Genomic DNA, 16,967 nt, shown 5'->3' on the forward strand with positions numbered 1-16,967 from the left:
AAATATTTTGGTTTAATGAAGGGTCATGGGTCACTCATCAAAAAGTTTGGTTTAAACGGATTACAAGTTGAAAACTGTTCATGTTAAACAAGTCACAATTTGTAAACGGTTTGGTTTACACGATTCATAAGTTAAAGAAGGTCAATTTAATTGGTTCAATGAAAACGGTTTGGGCCGATATATAACAATTTAAATCATAATCGGTTCGATTTGCTTTTGGTCTGGCTCACGCGGTTCGGTTCAACATCTTGCACGATTATTAATTTATTATACTTGTCATCAATATCATTCTGTTCAGTTTGATTTTGGGTTAAAACAGTAGATGCCGGATTTCGATTCCAAATAATTGGGTTTAAGTGGTTCGGTTCCCCTTGGATATAGGGTAAATAACGAATAATTTTACAGTTTGTTATAAAAATTAACAATGTTGTGCATACAAAGTACAAGGAGTTGATTGGAAAAAAAAAAAAACTTTCAAATTAAAAGGAGGGTAATGGACATCCTCAATTCTAACAAAACAGAGGTGATCAACTATGGTCTGGCCCAGTCCGGCCCGAAAAAGTGAGGGTTTGAGTAAGCATAAAACAACATTTTTAGTTAAATATCCGAATTCGACCCGTAACAAGTTTGAAAAGACCACTTTATGCGACAAACTCGTTACTCTTTTTGCAGGTTTGGACATGAGGATTGTTAAGACCCGACCTGCCCGAATTTTGATCACCTCTGTAACAAAAGTCACCAAATATGTGAGCGTACACAATAGTTCCTATGGAACACTTCCCATCTTATAATAACCTAAGTAGCAGTAATTAATTTGATTATGAAATTTCCCATCATCTTTATCGTATAAACCGGGATTAAATCTTTATTAGTTACGGAGGGAACTGTATAATCTTTCGGATACTTTGATCATTATCAAAACTTTGTTTATTTATTAATTTATTATTATTAATTTTCATAAATAAATATACACCTATAAAATAAAAAAAATAAAAAAAATAAAAAAAAAAAAAACAAAAAAACAACATAGAGGCGGTCATATTATAAAACCCCAAGTGCAATTTACACTCTAAAATTCTCATTTTTGCTTGCAATTTGGATACAATCGAAGATCATTATATTTGTGGAAATACCCATCAAATAATTTTAATATTGTAAGTCAATTTTTCTCTTACAATTGTATCTTCATTAATTTTTGTATTTATTTTTAATTAAATTTAATGTTTGATTTTGATCGATTATATTGTAAAATTTTCATTATTTGGTGCAATTCTGACTCTTGTTTGTTGTGTTGAATTGGATTAGTAAGTCTGATACTTGTTTAAAAAAATTCTGATTTTGTTAAAATTTTGTCAGTGTTTTTCTTTTGGTGATCAATATTGTTGATCAATTCAAAATTGAAATATAATTATTTTTGGTTTATTTATATCATATTCAGTGATTTTGTTTTATGGTTTTTTTTTTTTTTTTTTTTTTTTTTTTTTTTTGGATGATTGTAAATAGTTTGTTTGTGATGGTTTAATTGATATTAGTTTAATGCTCTAATTGTGACACAATAATTTAGCTTTAGACTTAAATATAGTGTTGTTGTGATGGTTTAATTGATACTAGTTTTTTTTGGATAATTGGATATGTTTTTGGTGATGATTTAAATTTGTACTAGTAGTTTATATGCTCGCAATTGTGACACTTAATTGAATTTTTTAGTTTAAACTCGAAAATAGTGTTGTTTATGATGGTTTAATGTATGTATGGTTTATACAGGGTGGATGGTAGACAAGTTAATGGGGGATAGTATAACGGAAAGTAGGGGTCAGAAACGAGTAGAAATGGCGGAAGATTTTCCTGCAGATAAGCGGGCATGTAGTTCGCTGGAGTTTAGACCAAGTTCGTTGACTGTAACCCCTGAAACAGTTGTTAATGCGACGAGTACAGCATTTGAGATGCGTGTTGGTGATATGGAAACTTCATCTTCATCTGCAGCTTCAGCCTCTGGACATTCTGAGGGTGATGGTGAGAGGGATTCTCCATATGGGTCATGTGATTCTGATGATATGGAGGATGATGATGATGATGATCGATATAGCAGTCTTCGTGAGCTTCAACGTAGTCGATCACAGAGTGATAGTGCCAAATTTGATGGGATTGTTTCTTGTTTGAGTAATGATGCTGAGCCTTCAGGACAATTAGCTGCTTTAACTGAACTTTGCGAACTTCTTTCGTTTTGTACTGAAGATTCAATATCAAGCTTGATAGCTGATCGATTTACTTCTGTCCTTGTAAAGTTGGCAAAGCATGAGAACAGCCCAGATATTATGCTTTTGTCTATCAGGGCTTTAACTTATTTATGTGATATTTACCCACGTTCCTCTAGTTTACTTGTCAGGCATGAAGCACTTCCTACTTTGTGTGAGAGACTGTTGATCATTGATTATCTTGATGTAGCTGAACAAGTATGTCCCCTCTCTGTTTAACAAGCAACCCCATAATGTTAAAAACGTTTTAGCTGTATGTTATATGTTTATTCGAATATGTATTGTTTGATTCATGTTAGCCACTTGTTTCGTGTAGTGCTTACAAGCATTGGAGAAAATTTCCCGTGATCAGCCACTTCCATGCCTGCAATCTGGGGCAATAACAGCTGTTTTAGGTTATATAGATTTCTTTTCTACTACCGTCCAGGTAAGTCACCGTGAGTTTATTGGCCAATATTTATATTTTTTGTCTTATTTTTTCGTAACTTTAAATTGTATTTTATTCATTTTTGTTTGTATTAGAGAACCGCACTACGCACTGTTGTCAATATATGTAAGAAGCTCCCATCTGAATGTCCTTCACCTGTCATGGAGGCAGTTCCTAGATTGTGTATGCTTTTGCAGTATGAAGATCAGCAGGTTTGTAAAGTGTCATTTGATATTTTATTTATTTGTATATCTATGTTTTAGCCTTTGCTCCTGCCATGGATATCACACATGTCACTTGTGACTTTCGTTTGCTCTTCTCTTCTCTTAATCAACTTTAATGTGTACTCTTCAGCTGGTAGAGCTTGTAGCTATTTGCTTGATCAAAGTAGGAGATTGTGTGAAGGACTCTCCGGGGATGTTGAGTGAGCTTTATGGTCATGGGCTCATTAATCAAGTCATTCATCTCATAGAATTGAATAGTCGAATCACTTTAAGCCAACCTACATACACTGTAAGTTGTGATTCTTTCATATTCAGATCAGCTCCTCAGCAAGCATTTGCAAATTATTCCAGCCTTATAACTGAACTTTCGTTTCCTGTCTTGGAGAGGAAAGCACTGTAGTCATGTCTGTTTTGCTATGTTGTGATACAGGGTCTTGTTGGACTAGTTGCCAAAATTGCATCTAGATCAGCTGATGCTGTAAGAACTCTTTTTGAGCTTAACATTGGAAGAATTGTAAAGGATGTTTTGTCAAATTCTGACGTTTCTCACGTAACTCCTTCCCCTCGTACAAAAGACAGCAATTGCTCTCTGGTTTGTGTTATTACTTCCCTTTCTTTTCTTTTTAAATTGTTGGATTTTGTGCCAATCTGTAATTTGATGCTTTCATCTGATATTTATTGTGTTGCTAAGGTTATAATGTGTCAACAATATTTGATGAATTGATAACAAGCAGTACAGAAGTGGTGGGTTTATAAGGTGGGAAAAATCTTTGGCATGGAGGGGCATTGTGGTTAAAGAGAGTTATTAAAGCAGATTTTTTATACTGCATGTTCTATTTGGTGGGAGAAATTGGCTTTTACCCCAGATTTTTGAATAGAATATTCACAATATCATAATAGCTGTTGTAAATGTTATTAATGTATTATTAGATTAATTAATGATCAAGAGTTATCCTTGAAATTGTAAAAGTGATGAGGATGGGCATTGTGACCTTATAAAATATGGCAAGAACAATGTCATTGAAGATGCTATCTAAAATTTTCATCTAAACATTAAAGATAAGATATATAATCTATAAATGTTCTGTTTAAAATACTAACATTTAAGGTTTCAAATAAGCCTAGAAACTTCCCTATTCTCTTTGGTCCATCAGAACCCATTATTACGTTTTAGTGGGATATATGTCTTTGCCAAAGAAGCCTCTTTCTTAAGAAGTGCTGTCCATAAGGAGTGCAAGAAATCCCCATAGGCAACACTACAAACTAAGCACCATATTCACACTTTCTTTGTTCTGTTGCTCCCTATCACGTCTTGTCTTCATCAATGTCATCGTAATCTCAAAATTTTGAAAATATTACAAGCACATTGTGAGATTCAGGAAGGATATGAGGGGAAAAACAAAGTGCACTGTGATTAATGCTTTTCAAGTTTAGAATCAAAGTTGTTTAGTGAACCCAAATTATCAAGTTGGTGAGATATATGATGATGTCCCTTGCCTCTTGGAGTACTTACATGCGAAGCCTATTGGACTACTTATGTGTCTGTGAATTTATACCGGATTACTTATGTGTCTTAGGATGTGAGCCTGTGAATTTATACCGGATTACTTATGTGTCTGAATTGAAATTACTTTGAGGTTTCGATTCGAATGATATCTTGGGTGCTGAAAAACGAGACTATGCTTTGAATGGAAATAATAATAATAAAATATTTATGAACCAGCTAACAGGCTCATTATTTTTCTGACCTAAAATTGTGAAGGTTAATTTTTAACGTATCATCTAGATTCTAGAAAGCTTTGTTTTCTACCTTGATGTAATACTCATCTATCTTACTTCTCAAATGAGCTGGCATCAATATTTTGGTGGATGAAAGTATAAATTATCAGCCTTTTATGTTTTAGGTGCATGAAGTTCTGAAGTTGCTGCATGGGCTGCTTCCTGAAGTAATCAGAAATACGAAGGAAGAACTCTTGTCAAGCACGGACAGAATATTGTTGGATCAGCCTGATATAATGCAGGAGTTTGGGACAGATATTCTTCCTACTTTGGTCCAGGTTAAGCCACTAGTATTTAGACACATGGCTACCCTCTTTGTTTCCTAGCCTCTGTGCTTTCTTAAGAGTTTTGTATATTTTTTTTTATTTTATTATTTTTATTAATAAGTTTCAAGTTTAATATAAATTTAATATTTATTACTGTATTCCATTTGCAGGTAGTTAGCTCTGGTGCTAATCTGTATGTCTGCTATGGATGCCTTTCAGTTATCAGTAGATTATTTTACTATAGCAAACCCGAGACTCTTCTCAAATTATTTGAGAGTATTAACATTGCAAGGTAAAAAATCCATGATCTATCTCTGGGAAAACATTTACCATTACCATTTTTTTTCATAATATATATAACATCTCTTTGAACTGCATGACAGCTTTTTGGCAGGAATTTTCACTCGAAATGATCATCATGTTCTGCTATTAGCTCTACAGATTGCAGACACTGTCCTGGAAAAGCTTTCTAATGTCTTAATGCAATATTTTATCAAAGAAGGTGTTCTATTTGCAATTGATAACCTTCTCATGCCAGATAGTTGTTCACAGCAAACTTTTCCCATGACTGGCAGTAGCCAAAGTAAAAAGATTGCTGTGAAGGAGGTTGTGGGGTGCTTATGCTATTTCTATCATACCAGAAAGTCACAGTCCACTATCGATTCTGAAAAATGCAAGGCTAACAAAGAATCTGTTATCAGCCTGGCTGAGCATCTGAAGACGAATTACTTCTCTGTAGAACTACATAGTTCTCAGAGCATGGTGACTGATTTACTTGAGGACCTCAGAAATGCTTCTCATACAATGAATGATTTTCTAAACATATCCCTGGACAGGGAAGCAGGTGCTCAGAGGGAAGAGAGACTCTGCAGTATTTTGGATAAAGTCATACTTCAACTTGGAGGGAATGTACCTGTTTCAACATTTGAGCTCATAGAAAGTGGCATTATCAAGGCATTATTGAACTACCTATCAAATGGTCAGTTTTTAAGCAGCTCATATATCTCTGATGACCTAACGCAAGCTTATGGTGTACAAAAAAGATTTGAGGCCTTTGCAAGAATTTCTTTGTCATCACCTGATCCAACCTCACAAGATTTACCATTGTCTTTGCTTGTGAGAAAATTACACAGTGCCCTTTCAACTGTAGAAACTATGACTGTTATGACAGGTTATGCAACCAAGCAAAGAGGCTCTTATGCAACTGTTCCTAATGGACGCTCAACCACATATCCATCTCTCAAAGTTCGCTTTGTGAGGGGAGAAGAAGAATTGTGCTTAGGTGACTACTTGAAAGATGCTGTGACTGTTGATCCTTTTTGCCTTGTGGAGGAAATTGAACAATATCTACAGCCCAAAGTAGGCCAAACAAGAAAGGAATCTTCAGAAGCTGGTACCCAGGCGTCCCTTGAAGCAAAAACTGATTCTAATCAAGCTCCTCTTGATGCTGCCTCCCATTCATGCAAAGGTGTTAAACATTTGGGATCAGGGAGCACTTGCACTGTTACGCCTGATTTGCAGGTTAGCTTCTTGCTTTAAACTGAGTCTTAATTTTTCATTTGGTTTCCATAATGACAATAGATGTAAAATATTCTCCTGTTCACTCTTTACTCGGTAACCTTGGTAATCTCTTCTAGCTGTCCTTATTTTCTTCTAAACTACGAAGTAGTATTTATCCTGTGCATGCATGGGTTGCGTTAATTTTTATTATTTATTATTATTTTTATTATTGAGTTATATTAATGTAGCTAACCTCACTTATGGGATTAAGGCTTTAATTGATTGATTGGGTTATATTAATGTACACTTTTTATTAAAATATATCTCTATAATACTTATTCAAAATCTAAGACTTTTTTTTTTTTTTTTTCCAAAATGTAAAAAGTTAGAAATTATATATTTTTTATTAAAAAATACTAATGAATTGAAGTTAAAGGCAAACTAAGCAGTAAATGGAAGGTAAAAAGGGGTTAATGCAACCATTTACAATCAAATAATAATAGTAATAATAAATAAATAAAAATGAAAAAAAAAAGATATTTAGAATGGCCAGTGAAACTAAAATTGTCAGTCATATTTTATCAATGTAAAAAAAATTGAAACAAAGTCAGTGGAAGAGAGTGTGTTTCACTTTGTTAAATCAGGGGGTGAAACTAACAACTTATTGAATAGGCATGATGGTTTAAAAAAAATGAAAATACCAGGAAGAAGAAAATATGCATGGTGGTTATTTTACAAAATATAAAATTAAATGGAAATACTTGAGGTGGGAGGGCCACGTGGCATCATGTAAGCAAATTTATCTTTTTTTTAAAAAAAAAAAAAAATATTAGTATAGATTGCTACTATTTATTTATAAAAGCAATGGCAATGTGTCGTTTGCGATGTTTTTTAATTGTAAATTTTATTTTGGAAGAGTTTCAATTAATATGGGGGGAGCTAATTGAAGAGAACTGAAACAGTGGAGCATATAATTAAAATGAGGGATTTGACTTGCAAATTACTCAAGTTAGAAGCAGCAATAATCAGAAAACAAGCTTTAGTTGGAGGTTTTTGTCTGATCTAAGATTGTCTGATTGCTGTGCTGTGCTGTGCCACCTCTATCACTTGCTTAATCTGTTCATGAGCTCAGATTGCAATTCTCTGCCAATCATGCTCTCTATCATTATAATTGGTTTTCATGCTTGAGGATTTGTATTAATGTCTATGGGAATTTGGTAAATGTTATCTTAGAGCTCCCCTTCTCACCTATGGTCTCATATCATGCCAGGGTCAAAGAAATTCATCTGGTTCATTCCTTGTCTATTCCTGAGTCCTGATAGTTATAGTTTGTGTTTGATATCAGTATACCTTCTATTTTTCTACCCTGCGTTGAACAAAGATCTTATGATTCTCTTTTTAGAACCTTTGTATTGAAGAATAAACAGCGTTATTTTTTAAATAATTGAAGGTAATACATATGAATTTTGTTTGTGATTTGAAATTACATTAGTTAGGGAATTAGTTTTCAAGGTTCATTCATCACGAGCTACCTGTTGTTCATTGATTTAAATACTTTAAACAAATCTTTTAATAATTAGTAGATTTGTGTTATTCAGTGAAGCATTATTCAGGTTTGGAGGTAGACAAAGGTGGCCCGAGTTTGTTGCTAACTAGTAGCTTGATTAACCCAAAAGCATTAGGTGCAGATGTAGGGAGAGGGAATGAAATTAGAAGATCTTACCTCTTAATACATATTTGGTCAAATCATTAACAAACAAAGCTGAAAGTAACCAAACAAATGTAAAGTTTATTGTCAATTTTTAAAACCAATGTTACCCTGCAAAGTCCCAGTCGTGATCTTAGTATTAAACTCCATAGTAGTAGTGTGCGAGTGTCTAGAGGTATAAGTTGTTGAGAAATGATTTTGCTATTTCTGATGGTAAAGGAATCCGTGTGAGAGCATTGAAGCAGGCAGGAAATTCTTCAAGAAAGAACTCTTCTTTCTCAAAAGTCACCAGCCTTATGTTTTGGAGGGAGATCAGAACTGAGATGCAACATTATCGTTGCTTTTTAAACATTTAGCAGTGTGGCAACTTGTGATAGTGAACTACATGGCATAGGATTATCATAGTGGATTTATCACTAATGGGGATTTTTGACATAGCTCCATGGCACAATGGTAAACAGAATAACGTAAATAACTGAAGGGAAATCGATCAAAATTCTTTTACTCTGTGTAGACTGGATTATGGGTTTTTTGAGAGAAAGGTCTCTAGAGAAAACCACGTGTCCAAACATGAATTAAATCCTAGTCAAGTACCGTATTGTTTATCCAGTGTTCATGTAATTTGTCATGGACATCTTAATCAATTTTCGGACATCCAACTCAGAATTTAGTTATTCACACAAGTCCAGGTCACAAATGGATATATTCTTTCTTCACTATTATCATGCATGGGGTTAGCTGCTTTAATTAGACTTGGCAATCCTGACCAGACCCGATGACCGGACCCATTACCTGAAATTGACCCGACCCGACCCATACCCGACCCGAAAATGGAGTTGACCCGATCATGACCCGACACCCGAACTCACCCGACCCAACGTTGACCCGACCTGAAATTGACCTGAATTGTTTGACCCGAACAGACCCGATACCTTGAATTGACCCGAACAAACCCGATACCCGAAATATCCTGAATTAGAATTGCCTTATAATTGAACTTAAAATGTCTTGTACCAAAAATAACTCAAATTGTTCATCTTTAATCGTAGATAAGCTCATAAACTGAATTGGTAGTGTTTGTTATAACAATAACAAAATATATACTATGCATAAAATTATTGATTTGAGCTTGATTCACAAATAAAACAACCCGAACATGACCCAACCAGATTTTGACCTGATCCGAAAATGACCCGAACATATTTGACTCGAAATTGACCCAACCCGAACATACCCGACCCGAAATGGACCCGATTTCTGACCCAAAGTTGAACCGAAACCCGAATCGACCCGACCCATACCCGACCCGAATGTTAGTTAACCCGAAATGACCCGACCCGAAAGTAACCCGACCCAGACCCAAACCGAATGATCCATTTGCCAGGTCTAGCTTCAATGCATATTTTTTAATTATTATTAAATGTTTAGCATTCATTCATTCTTGGCAGCAATAATTTTTTTTATTTTTGAGAAAAAAGACTTTACCTTCACCATATGAAATATGTTAAGTAATAATAGCATGGTAGTTTGAATTTGACCTGATCTTTCTTATTTTCTTCATTTGCAAAACATTCGATTATGTATTGAATGATTTTAGAGGTTGATTTTTTCAAAAAAATAAAATTAAAATTATAACGTCACTAACTTTTTCTTATGAAATTAAAGGTTGATTTTTTCAAAAAAATAAAATTAAAATTATAACGTCACTAACTTTTTCTTATGAAATTAAAACTCTATTTATGTTTGAAAGAGAGCAAAAATGAAATTCTTATTTTTTAAATCAAAAATAAAATTTGGGACTATTGAACTGCAAACAAAATAAATGTAAAGCAACGGAACAATTATAGCGTTTCGAAACTAAGAAAATATAGGTGGTATTTGCATGCTATTTTGTATATTTGCTCTTCAATTTGTTACATTGTGCGAAATTGAATAACTTTGTTTCATGGTAAAACCCATAAGCTCTTTTTATGAGGCCTAAATGGGAAATTTTTTGCTGGAATCGTAAGAATTTGAAATTGTACGAAACCTTCGCAGGGACTTAGGGACAAAGAATGGGGAAACAGTTATATCGGAAGCTGTAACAGGATGTTTTTATGTCAGCAATATAATTAATAAAAAAAGATCAATATTTAAAATTATATCTTGTTACTAGGTTTATAATTCTATCTTATAACTTTCTAACTAGAAATACTTTTGGTGGTTGATCTAAAACCTGCCCATTATGTATATATTTCAGCATGTCAAATATTAAACAACTTATTAGAAACAAAAGAATTATGTAACGAAATCCCCCATGCTTTGGGGATTTTCTCAGCATCAAATAACATGTACTAAGGTTTATTACCTTTATGTGTGACTTGTTCAGATTATGAGCTGGAGCAAAAACAAAAGAAAGGAATTATTTTTTTTTTTAATTTTCAATACTTGTGAATAATATGAAACACCAGTTACTACCTATAAATTTCAAAATGAAAAAGAACGTGTTGATCTATTCGGTATGGTTTCTGTAGGTAGAATCACTGGCCTATTGCTTTAGCCTATTGACCACTCTTGGTTTATAAATCTTATTAGAATCTACTACTACTTGCAGGAAAATGGTGATGATAAATCTCATAGCTCAGCTATGGACATATCTGATGTGGGGCAGACAAAGGTTATTGGAGCAGAAGTGTCAAGTGAAGTTCAATCTGTGAGTTGTCTGCTTTCTAATTAAGTGTCCTCAAATCTGTTGTTTTGCACTATTGTCTGAAAGCTATCCAAATATCAATATTACCTGGCCTCCTAAATACTGGCTACTTCATAAATCTATTAGTGTTGTAATTGAACTGTGATTAACTTCTAATGCTTTGGCTGTTTTAGGGATCTCTAGAAGAGGAAATTCCGTTACCAAATGCAACTGAAAACCTAATAGGTGAGTGGGCTTGACATGTTACGTCTTGGATAGTGAATTTTCTTGTTCAAATTTCTTTCCATCTTGAATTATCTTAAAATCATTGTAAAATTACTCGTTTGATGTGTGCAGAAACTAGCTCTACCTGCCTATGTGGTGATAATGAAAATAGTAGGAAGGGCCTGTCTCAAGCGTCCTTCATTAAAGAGGATATTCCATCAAAGTTAGCACTTTACCTCGATGGAGAGTTGTTAGAATCTTCATCTACCCTATACCAAGAAATTCTTGAAAGACGAGTGAATGGTTCAAAATTGTGGACTAGTACACACACAATAACGTATAGGAGAGTAGCAGGTAATGAGACAAGCAGTCTTAAGAAGTCTAGTAACATGTATGGCGATGCTACAATAGATGAAGTTTTGTTATGCCGGCAAGTTATGCCACTTTTCTCCAACATATTTTCTCATGGACTTGGTTCTAAGCTGGGTTCATCAAGTACTTCAAGTGATATATTGTTGCTCCTCAGATGTTTGGAAATGATGAACCGCTTTTCATATCATTTGGTGTCTTATGAAAGAATGAATGCTTTTGCTGAAGATAAAATAGACGATTTGGATGAGTTAAAAGTAGCACTTCCTAGACTGTCACAGTATGAATTTGTGAGCAGCAGATTGACAGACAAATTAGAACAACAGATGCGGGATCCCTCATCAATCCATGTTGGAGCCATGCCATTGTGGTGTAGTCAGTTGATTGCTAGATGCCCATTCTTATTCAGCTTTGAGGCAAGATGCAAGTTTTTTCAGTTGGCAGCATTTGGTAAAGTGCAAATCCCACCTAATACGTCATCTCCTAGTGATTCAAATTCGTCTAGAGACAGGAGAGCTTCTGTTGGTAGTCCACCTCGTAAGAAGTTCCTGGTATGTCGGGAACGTGTTTTGGAGTCAGCTGCTCAAATGATGGATCTTTCTGCACAAAAGAAGGTAGTTATTGAGGTGGAATACAGTGAAGAAGTTGGTACAGGTCTCGGTCCAACACTGGAATTTTACACATTAGTAAGTCATGAGTTTCAAAAGGCTGGCTTGGGTATGTGGAGAGGTGATTATATATCATCTACTAACAGTTGCAGGAAGCAGGATTCTAGTTCCAGATTGATGGTATCTACTTCTGGACTATTTCCTCGCCCTTGGTCACAGACGTCAAACAACATAAATGGGATAGAGTTTTCTGATGTTATTAAAAAGTTTAAGCTCTTGGGACAAATTGTTGGAAAAGCTCTTCAAGATGGAAGAGTATTGGATATTCCTTTCTCCGTAGCATTTTATAAACTTGTTTTAGGGAAGGTAATACTACTGAGTTTTATCACCACTCAACCAATCTCCCCTCCCCCCACCCCTCCACCCCACCCCCCCCCCCCCCCAAACAAAAAAATATAATAATAATAATAAAAAAAGCTGGACTAAGGAGGTTGGATTTGCTTTTGGCTTTAATGACTTAGGTGCTTTTTTCATCAGTAATGTTGTTTATGTTATGTTAGGAACTCTCTCTCTGTGATATTCAATCGTTTGATCCTGATCTTGGAAGAATTTTGCTGGAGTTTAAGGCTCTTGTTAACAGACAAAAATGTGAATCTGCATGTGGGGATAATACTGCTCATGTTGATGGTTTGAGGTTCCGGTGTACAAAGATTGAAGATCTATGTCTTGATTATACTCTCCCTGGTTACCCTGAATATGTCCTTTCATCTGGGATGGATGACGTGATGGTTTGGATCAATTATTCTTCAATACTGCTTCAACTCTTTAAGCGTAATAGGTTTTCAGCATATCAGGCTTACAAACTGCTTCCATTTTGTGTAGGTTAACATCAACAATCTGGAGGAGTATATTTCTTTTGTTTTGGATGCTACATTACATACCGGAATATCTAGACAAGTGGAAGCTTTTAAATCAGGATTGAATCAGGTTTGGATTTGTAATGCTTGTAAGATTTTTGAGTCTGGCTTATTTGTTTATTTTAGGTGTAAAGTCTTAAATTAAGAAGTGTTGTTTGCTATTTGGTTGCACCTTACAACCTTCAGTATGGATTGGATCATTGCTGTAGTTTCAATCATGAATGAATCTTGGGACGTCTTAAAATGTGATTTACTTCCTCTGTTTCTTTTAACTTGCAACACCCTTTTAGGCACGCAATTTTAGGAGATGATTAGTGAAGATAAACGAGCGATTTTATCAAAATAATTTTAACCTGAGGATTAGACTAGGGTTCGGTATCATGTGTAAAAATTACTTTGAATAATTAGTCTGTTTACATTATATAATCTCAACCTCAAAGTGCGTGCCATAAGGTTGTGTTTCAAGTAAATAAAAATGGAGGAAGTATATATTTATTGAAAGCTGTCAGATTTTTTATTTTAAAATATATTGGGACCTAAGTGGTTGAAGCTCCGCTTTCGTACTGAAGCAGGGACCTAAGAGAGTACCTATCCCCCTCACTTATAAGCAGTGTTTGACTTCTTTTTGTTTATGGACTCAATTAACTTGATTTCCAAACATTAACACCAATTTTTACATTGAGAAGTTTTTGAGTTCTGGTAATTATGTCATTGTACCACAATTTCTAAGGAAAAATATAAGTAATTTAATGCTTCATCTATATCATCATTAATTTTTATTTAGATCAAAGTGATACAATAGATAATTTTGTTTTTTTATAATTTATTTTGTTTGTTTCTTTTTTTTTATAATTGTTATTTATTATATTATTATTATTTTTTTATAATGAAGATGAACTAATTTTTTTTATCATGTTATGCTTACTTTACTGTAGAAACAGAATATGGTTTGTCTCTAATAATATGAACTCTTTTCAGGCAATATCTGATAAGCATCTTCAACTTTTTACTGAGGAGGAGCTTGAGCGTTTGCTTTGTGGAGAACACGATTCTTGGCTTGTATGTGTCCATGGATAACATGTTAATTTGTTTTGTTGAAGCTGGTGAATATTTTTGTTACTTACTCTAAATTTTATGGTGGTTTGCAGTCGGTTGACCTGTTTGATCATATCAAGTTTGATCATGGATATACGGCTGGCAGCACTCCAATCATCAATGTAAACTTTCAAGTTCCCATCTAATTATGTACTTTAGAACTTTATGCAATTCTTTGTGTATACAATCAACTTACTGTCTACTTTTGGTGGATTTCAGTTATTGGAGGTTATCAGTGAGTTCACCTATGAGCAAAGGCGTGCTTTTCTTCAGTTTGTGACTGGTGCACCCCGGCTACCCCCTGGTGGTTTGGCTTCCCTTAATCCAAAGCTGACAATCGTGCGCAAGGTCTTATAATTTGAATTATTAGCTTATTAAATAATTATTATGTTTGGAAAAATTGTTGCATATACTAAAATTGGCGGATTGAATTCCCACGGTACTTTCATTAGAAAATGATGAGATTATGTGAGACAACTAAAACGAAGGTTATATTGTTAAAATCAATATTAAATCCTAATATGACTACTAATTCTAACGGAGGGATTAATATTTTCTCCTTTCTTTGATTATGTTCGCACTTCAAAATTTTTAATATTGTTATGAGAAAGTAAAAAACATACCATATTACGAAACTGATAGTTATATTGAGACCCAAAGCATGACTTGCCCTTAGAAGTAAACCTGAGCTTTTCAATCCTTAATTCTCAATGTGCTTCAAAATTGTTTGGCATTTCTATTCCATCTGCTTTTCTGACTTGTTCTTTGCTTATGCAGCATTCAAGCAACTTCCCTGATGCAGACTTGCCTAGCGTCATGACATGTGCTAATTATCTGAAGCTACCACCATATTCTTCCAAGGTGATATGCCATGACCATATATTATTTCTCTTTTTTTTTTGGTTATTACTTTACCGTTTCCAATAGATGTTACATCCTGAAACCTTTGTGCAGGAGAATTTGAAAGAGAAGCTTTTATATGCCATAACAGAAGGGCAAGGTTCATTCCATCTGTCATAGCCTGAACTAAGATAGGTACCTGCATCGTGGATTTGTAATTACTAGGCTAGATTAGAGGTAGTGCTGTACATACAAGGAACCAAAATGACATGATGGTGGAAGAATAGCTGATAATGCCCGGCAAGAGAAAGAGATGACCTCCATTTCTGACTTACACTGAACTTTGTATATAGCAGGTGCATATATATTCAGTCAGTTGTTTTAGCCTTTTAGGAGTTGTACAGGTGGGAGTTTAAGCGTTATAGGTATCTCTTTCTACGTCCTTTTTTCGATCGTTGTGAATTGAACATCAATTCTAGTAATTTCTAATCATGGATATGAATATAAGTATGTATATATTTATTTAGTAAACTCTGTTTCAGTGGTTTCCCCGTGTTTATAGTTTTTGGCTTTTGAACTTGGAAATATCTAGCTATTTACATTTTTGGTTTCACATACTTTTGTGCAGGGGAAAAATAATGACATTTGTTGATTTTCTGCACTCCGATACCTAAATATTATGCAGTCTCATACTATATATAGGAATATGATATAATACAGGTTGACTGTAAATAAGAAGCTAAAAGAAAATATTAATTTAAATCAAATATTAGTTGTACTAATTGACGCCCTTGTGCATTTCTAACTATCAAGGAGCATTGGTTTTGAAAACATATTTATTGTGAATATGCAGTCCTATATTTAAAACAGGCATAAAATCATATTTTTAATTTAGTTTTCGATCCAAACTCAAATTAATTCAAATTGAAGCAATTTCTTTTTATATATATTTTTGTTTTTGAGTCAAATTAAACATGACTAAAGTTGAAGTCGTTTAATGTTTTGTTAAAATAATTTTTATCATTGAAGGGAGATTGAAAAATATTTTTGATATATTATGAAGTCATGTAATTATTAAGTCGAATTAGACATGATTCAAATGACAATGAATTGAACATGATAATGAAATAATTCAATTGTTGGTAAAGTTTTGGAGTGAATTTGTTTTATGAAAATACATAACTCAAATGTGTTAGATTATACAATCGGCCTCATGAAGAATGCATCTTGGTTAGGAAATGAGTACCTTATGTTTAATTCAACGTCTTTTTAAAATTGACTTTTAAAAAAAATTTTAAGGAAAATTTGTCAAAAAAATACCTTTAAAAACCCTTTTGTTGTGAAAAACCAACTGATAATTTTTTTTTCTTGTTAGAACACACCTAAATTTGATTTTTTTTTGCGAGAACACACCTTAGGCTGGTTTTAGGGGGATTGACTCGTTTTTTCGATGTTAACCCACACATGAAGGTCACGTGCCGAAACCTTTCCTTTCTTTTCCCCCCTTTTTCCTCCAATTACTTTCTCTCTCCTCAAAACCACCGAAGCACAATCTACCCAACCTAGCCGTCGACACCAAAGCCATCGCCTAGCCAACCCAACCGCCGACGCCACTACCCACCAACCTAACCGCCATCACCAACGACCCAAATCATTCTAAACCCACCACGTACATCATCCACCACCCTCCAAAACCACTAGACCCAATGTTTTGGGTAAAAATAACCATGCCACGTGGCCCTGTCAGAGTGCAACGCGTGTCACCCCAAGAGAGGCCTCAATTGGACCAATCTCCCTTTGACACGTGTCCTTCCCAGTTATTTGGAAAAAAGGCGGCCTTCATGGCCCAACTCCCGAGAAAGCCGTAAAACAGCGCAGTCCGTCAGCCTTAGGTTTGTGTAACCTAGGCAGGGGCACAATCCCAATGACCCTATAAATAGGGGGATTTCCCCCATTTTTAAGAAATCACCTGATCTTGGAATCCGAGAAGATCTCACTTTTACCTTTTCTGCACTCTTTAATTTTCTCCGAACACGCTCTAACTTGATCATCGGAGGCGGAGCTCCTATCACCCGAAATCTCCGTT

At 34.5% G+C, this 16,967-nt stretch overlaps 1 protein-coding gene across 1 annotated transcript; it reads left to right on the forward strand.

The window, feature by feature from the left end:
- Positions 1-972: 972 nt before the first annotated feature.
- LOC145570499 (E3 ubiquitin-protein ligase UPL4-like) lies at positions 973-15,454 on the forward strand. The gene is made up of 19 exons (XM_081629613.1): positions 973-1,154; positions 1,765-2,453; positions 2,572-2,682; positions 2,778-2,894; positions 3,037-3,195; positions 3,337-3,498; positions 4,811-4,963; positions 5,122-5,243; positions 5,335-6,472; positions 10,753-10,851; positions 11,022-11,073; positions 11,185-12,395; positions 12,590-12,817; positions 12,912-13,016; positions 13,925-14,005; positions 14,095-14,163; positions 14,261-14,389; positions 14,819-14,902; positions 14,996-15,454. The coding sequence occupies exons 2-19, from the start codon at positions 1,770-1,772 to the stop codon at positions 15,059-15,061; spliced, it is 4,770 nt and encodes a 1,589-aa protein (XP_081485739.1). The 5' UTR covers positions 973-1,154; positions 1,765-1,769; the 3' UTR covers positions 15,062-15,454.
- The last annotated feature ends 1,513 nt before the right edge of the window (positions 15,455-16,967 follow it).

Source organism: Chenopodium album, chromosome 12 (genome assembly GCF_948465745.1).
Source record: "Chenopodium album chromosome 12, dcCheAlbu1.1, whole genome shotgun sequence".
In the NCBI taxonomy this organism is placed as follows: domain Eukaryota; kingdom Viridiplantae; phylum Streptophyta; class Magnoliopsida; order Caryophyllales; family Amaranthaceae; genus Chenopodium; species Chenopodium album.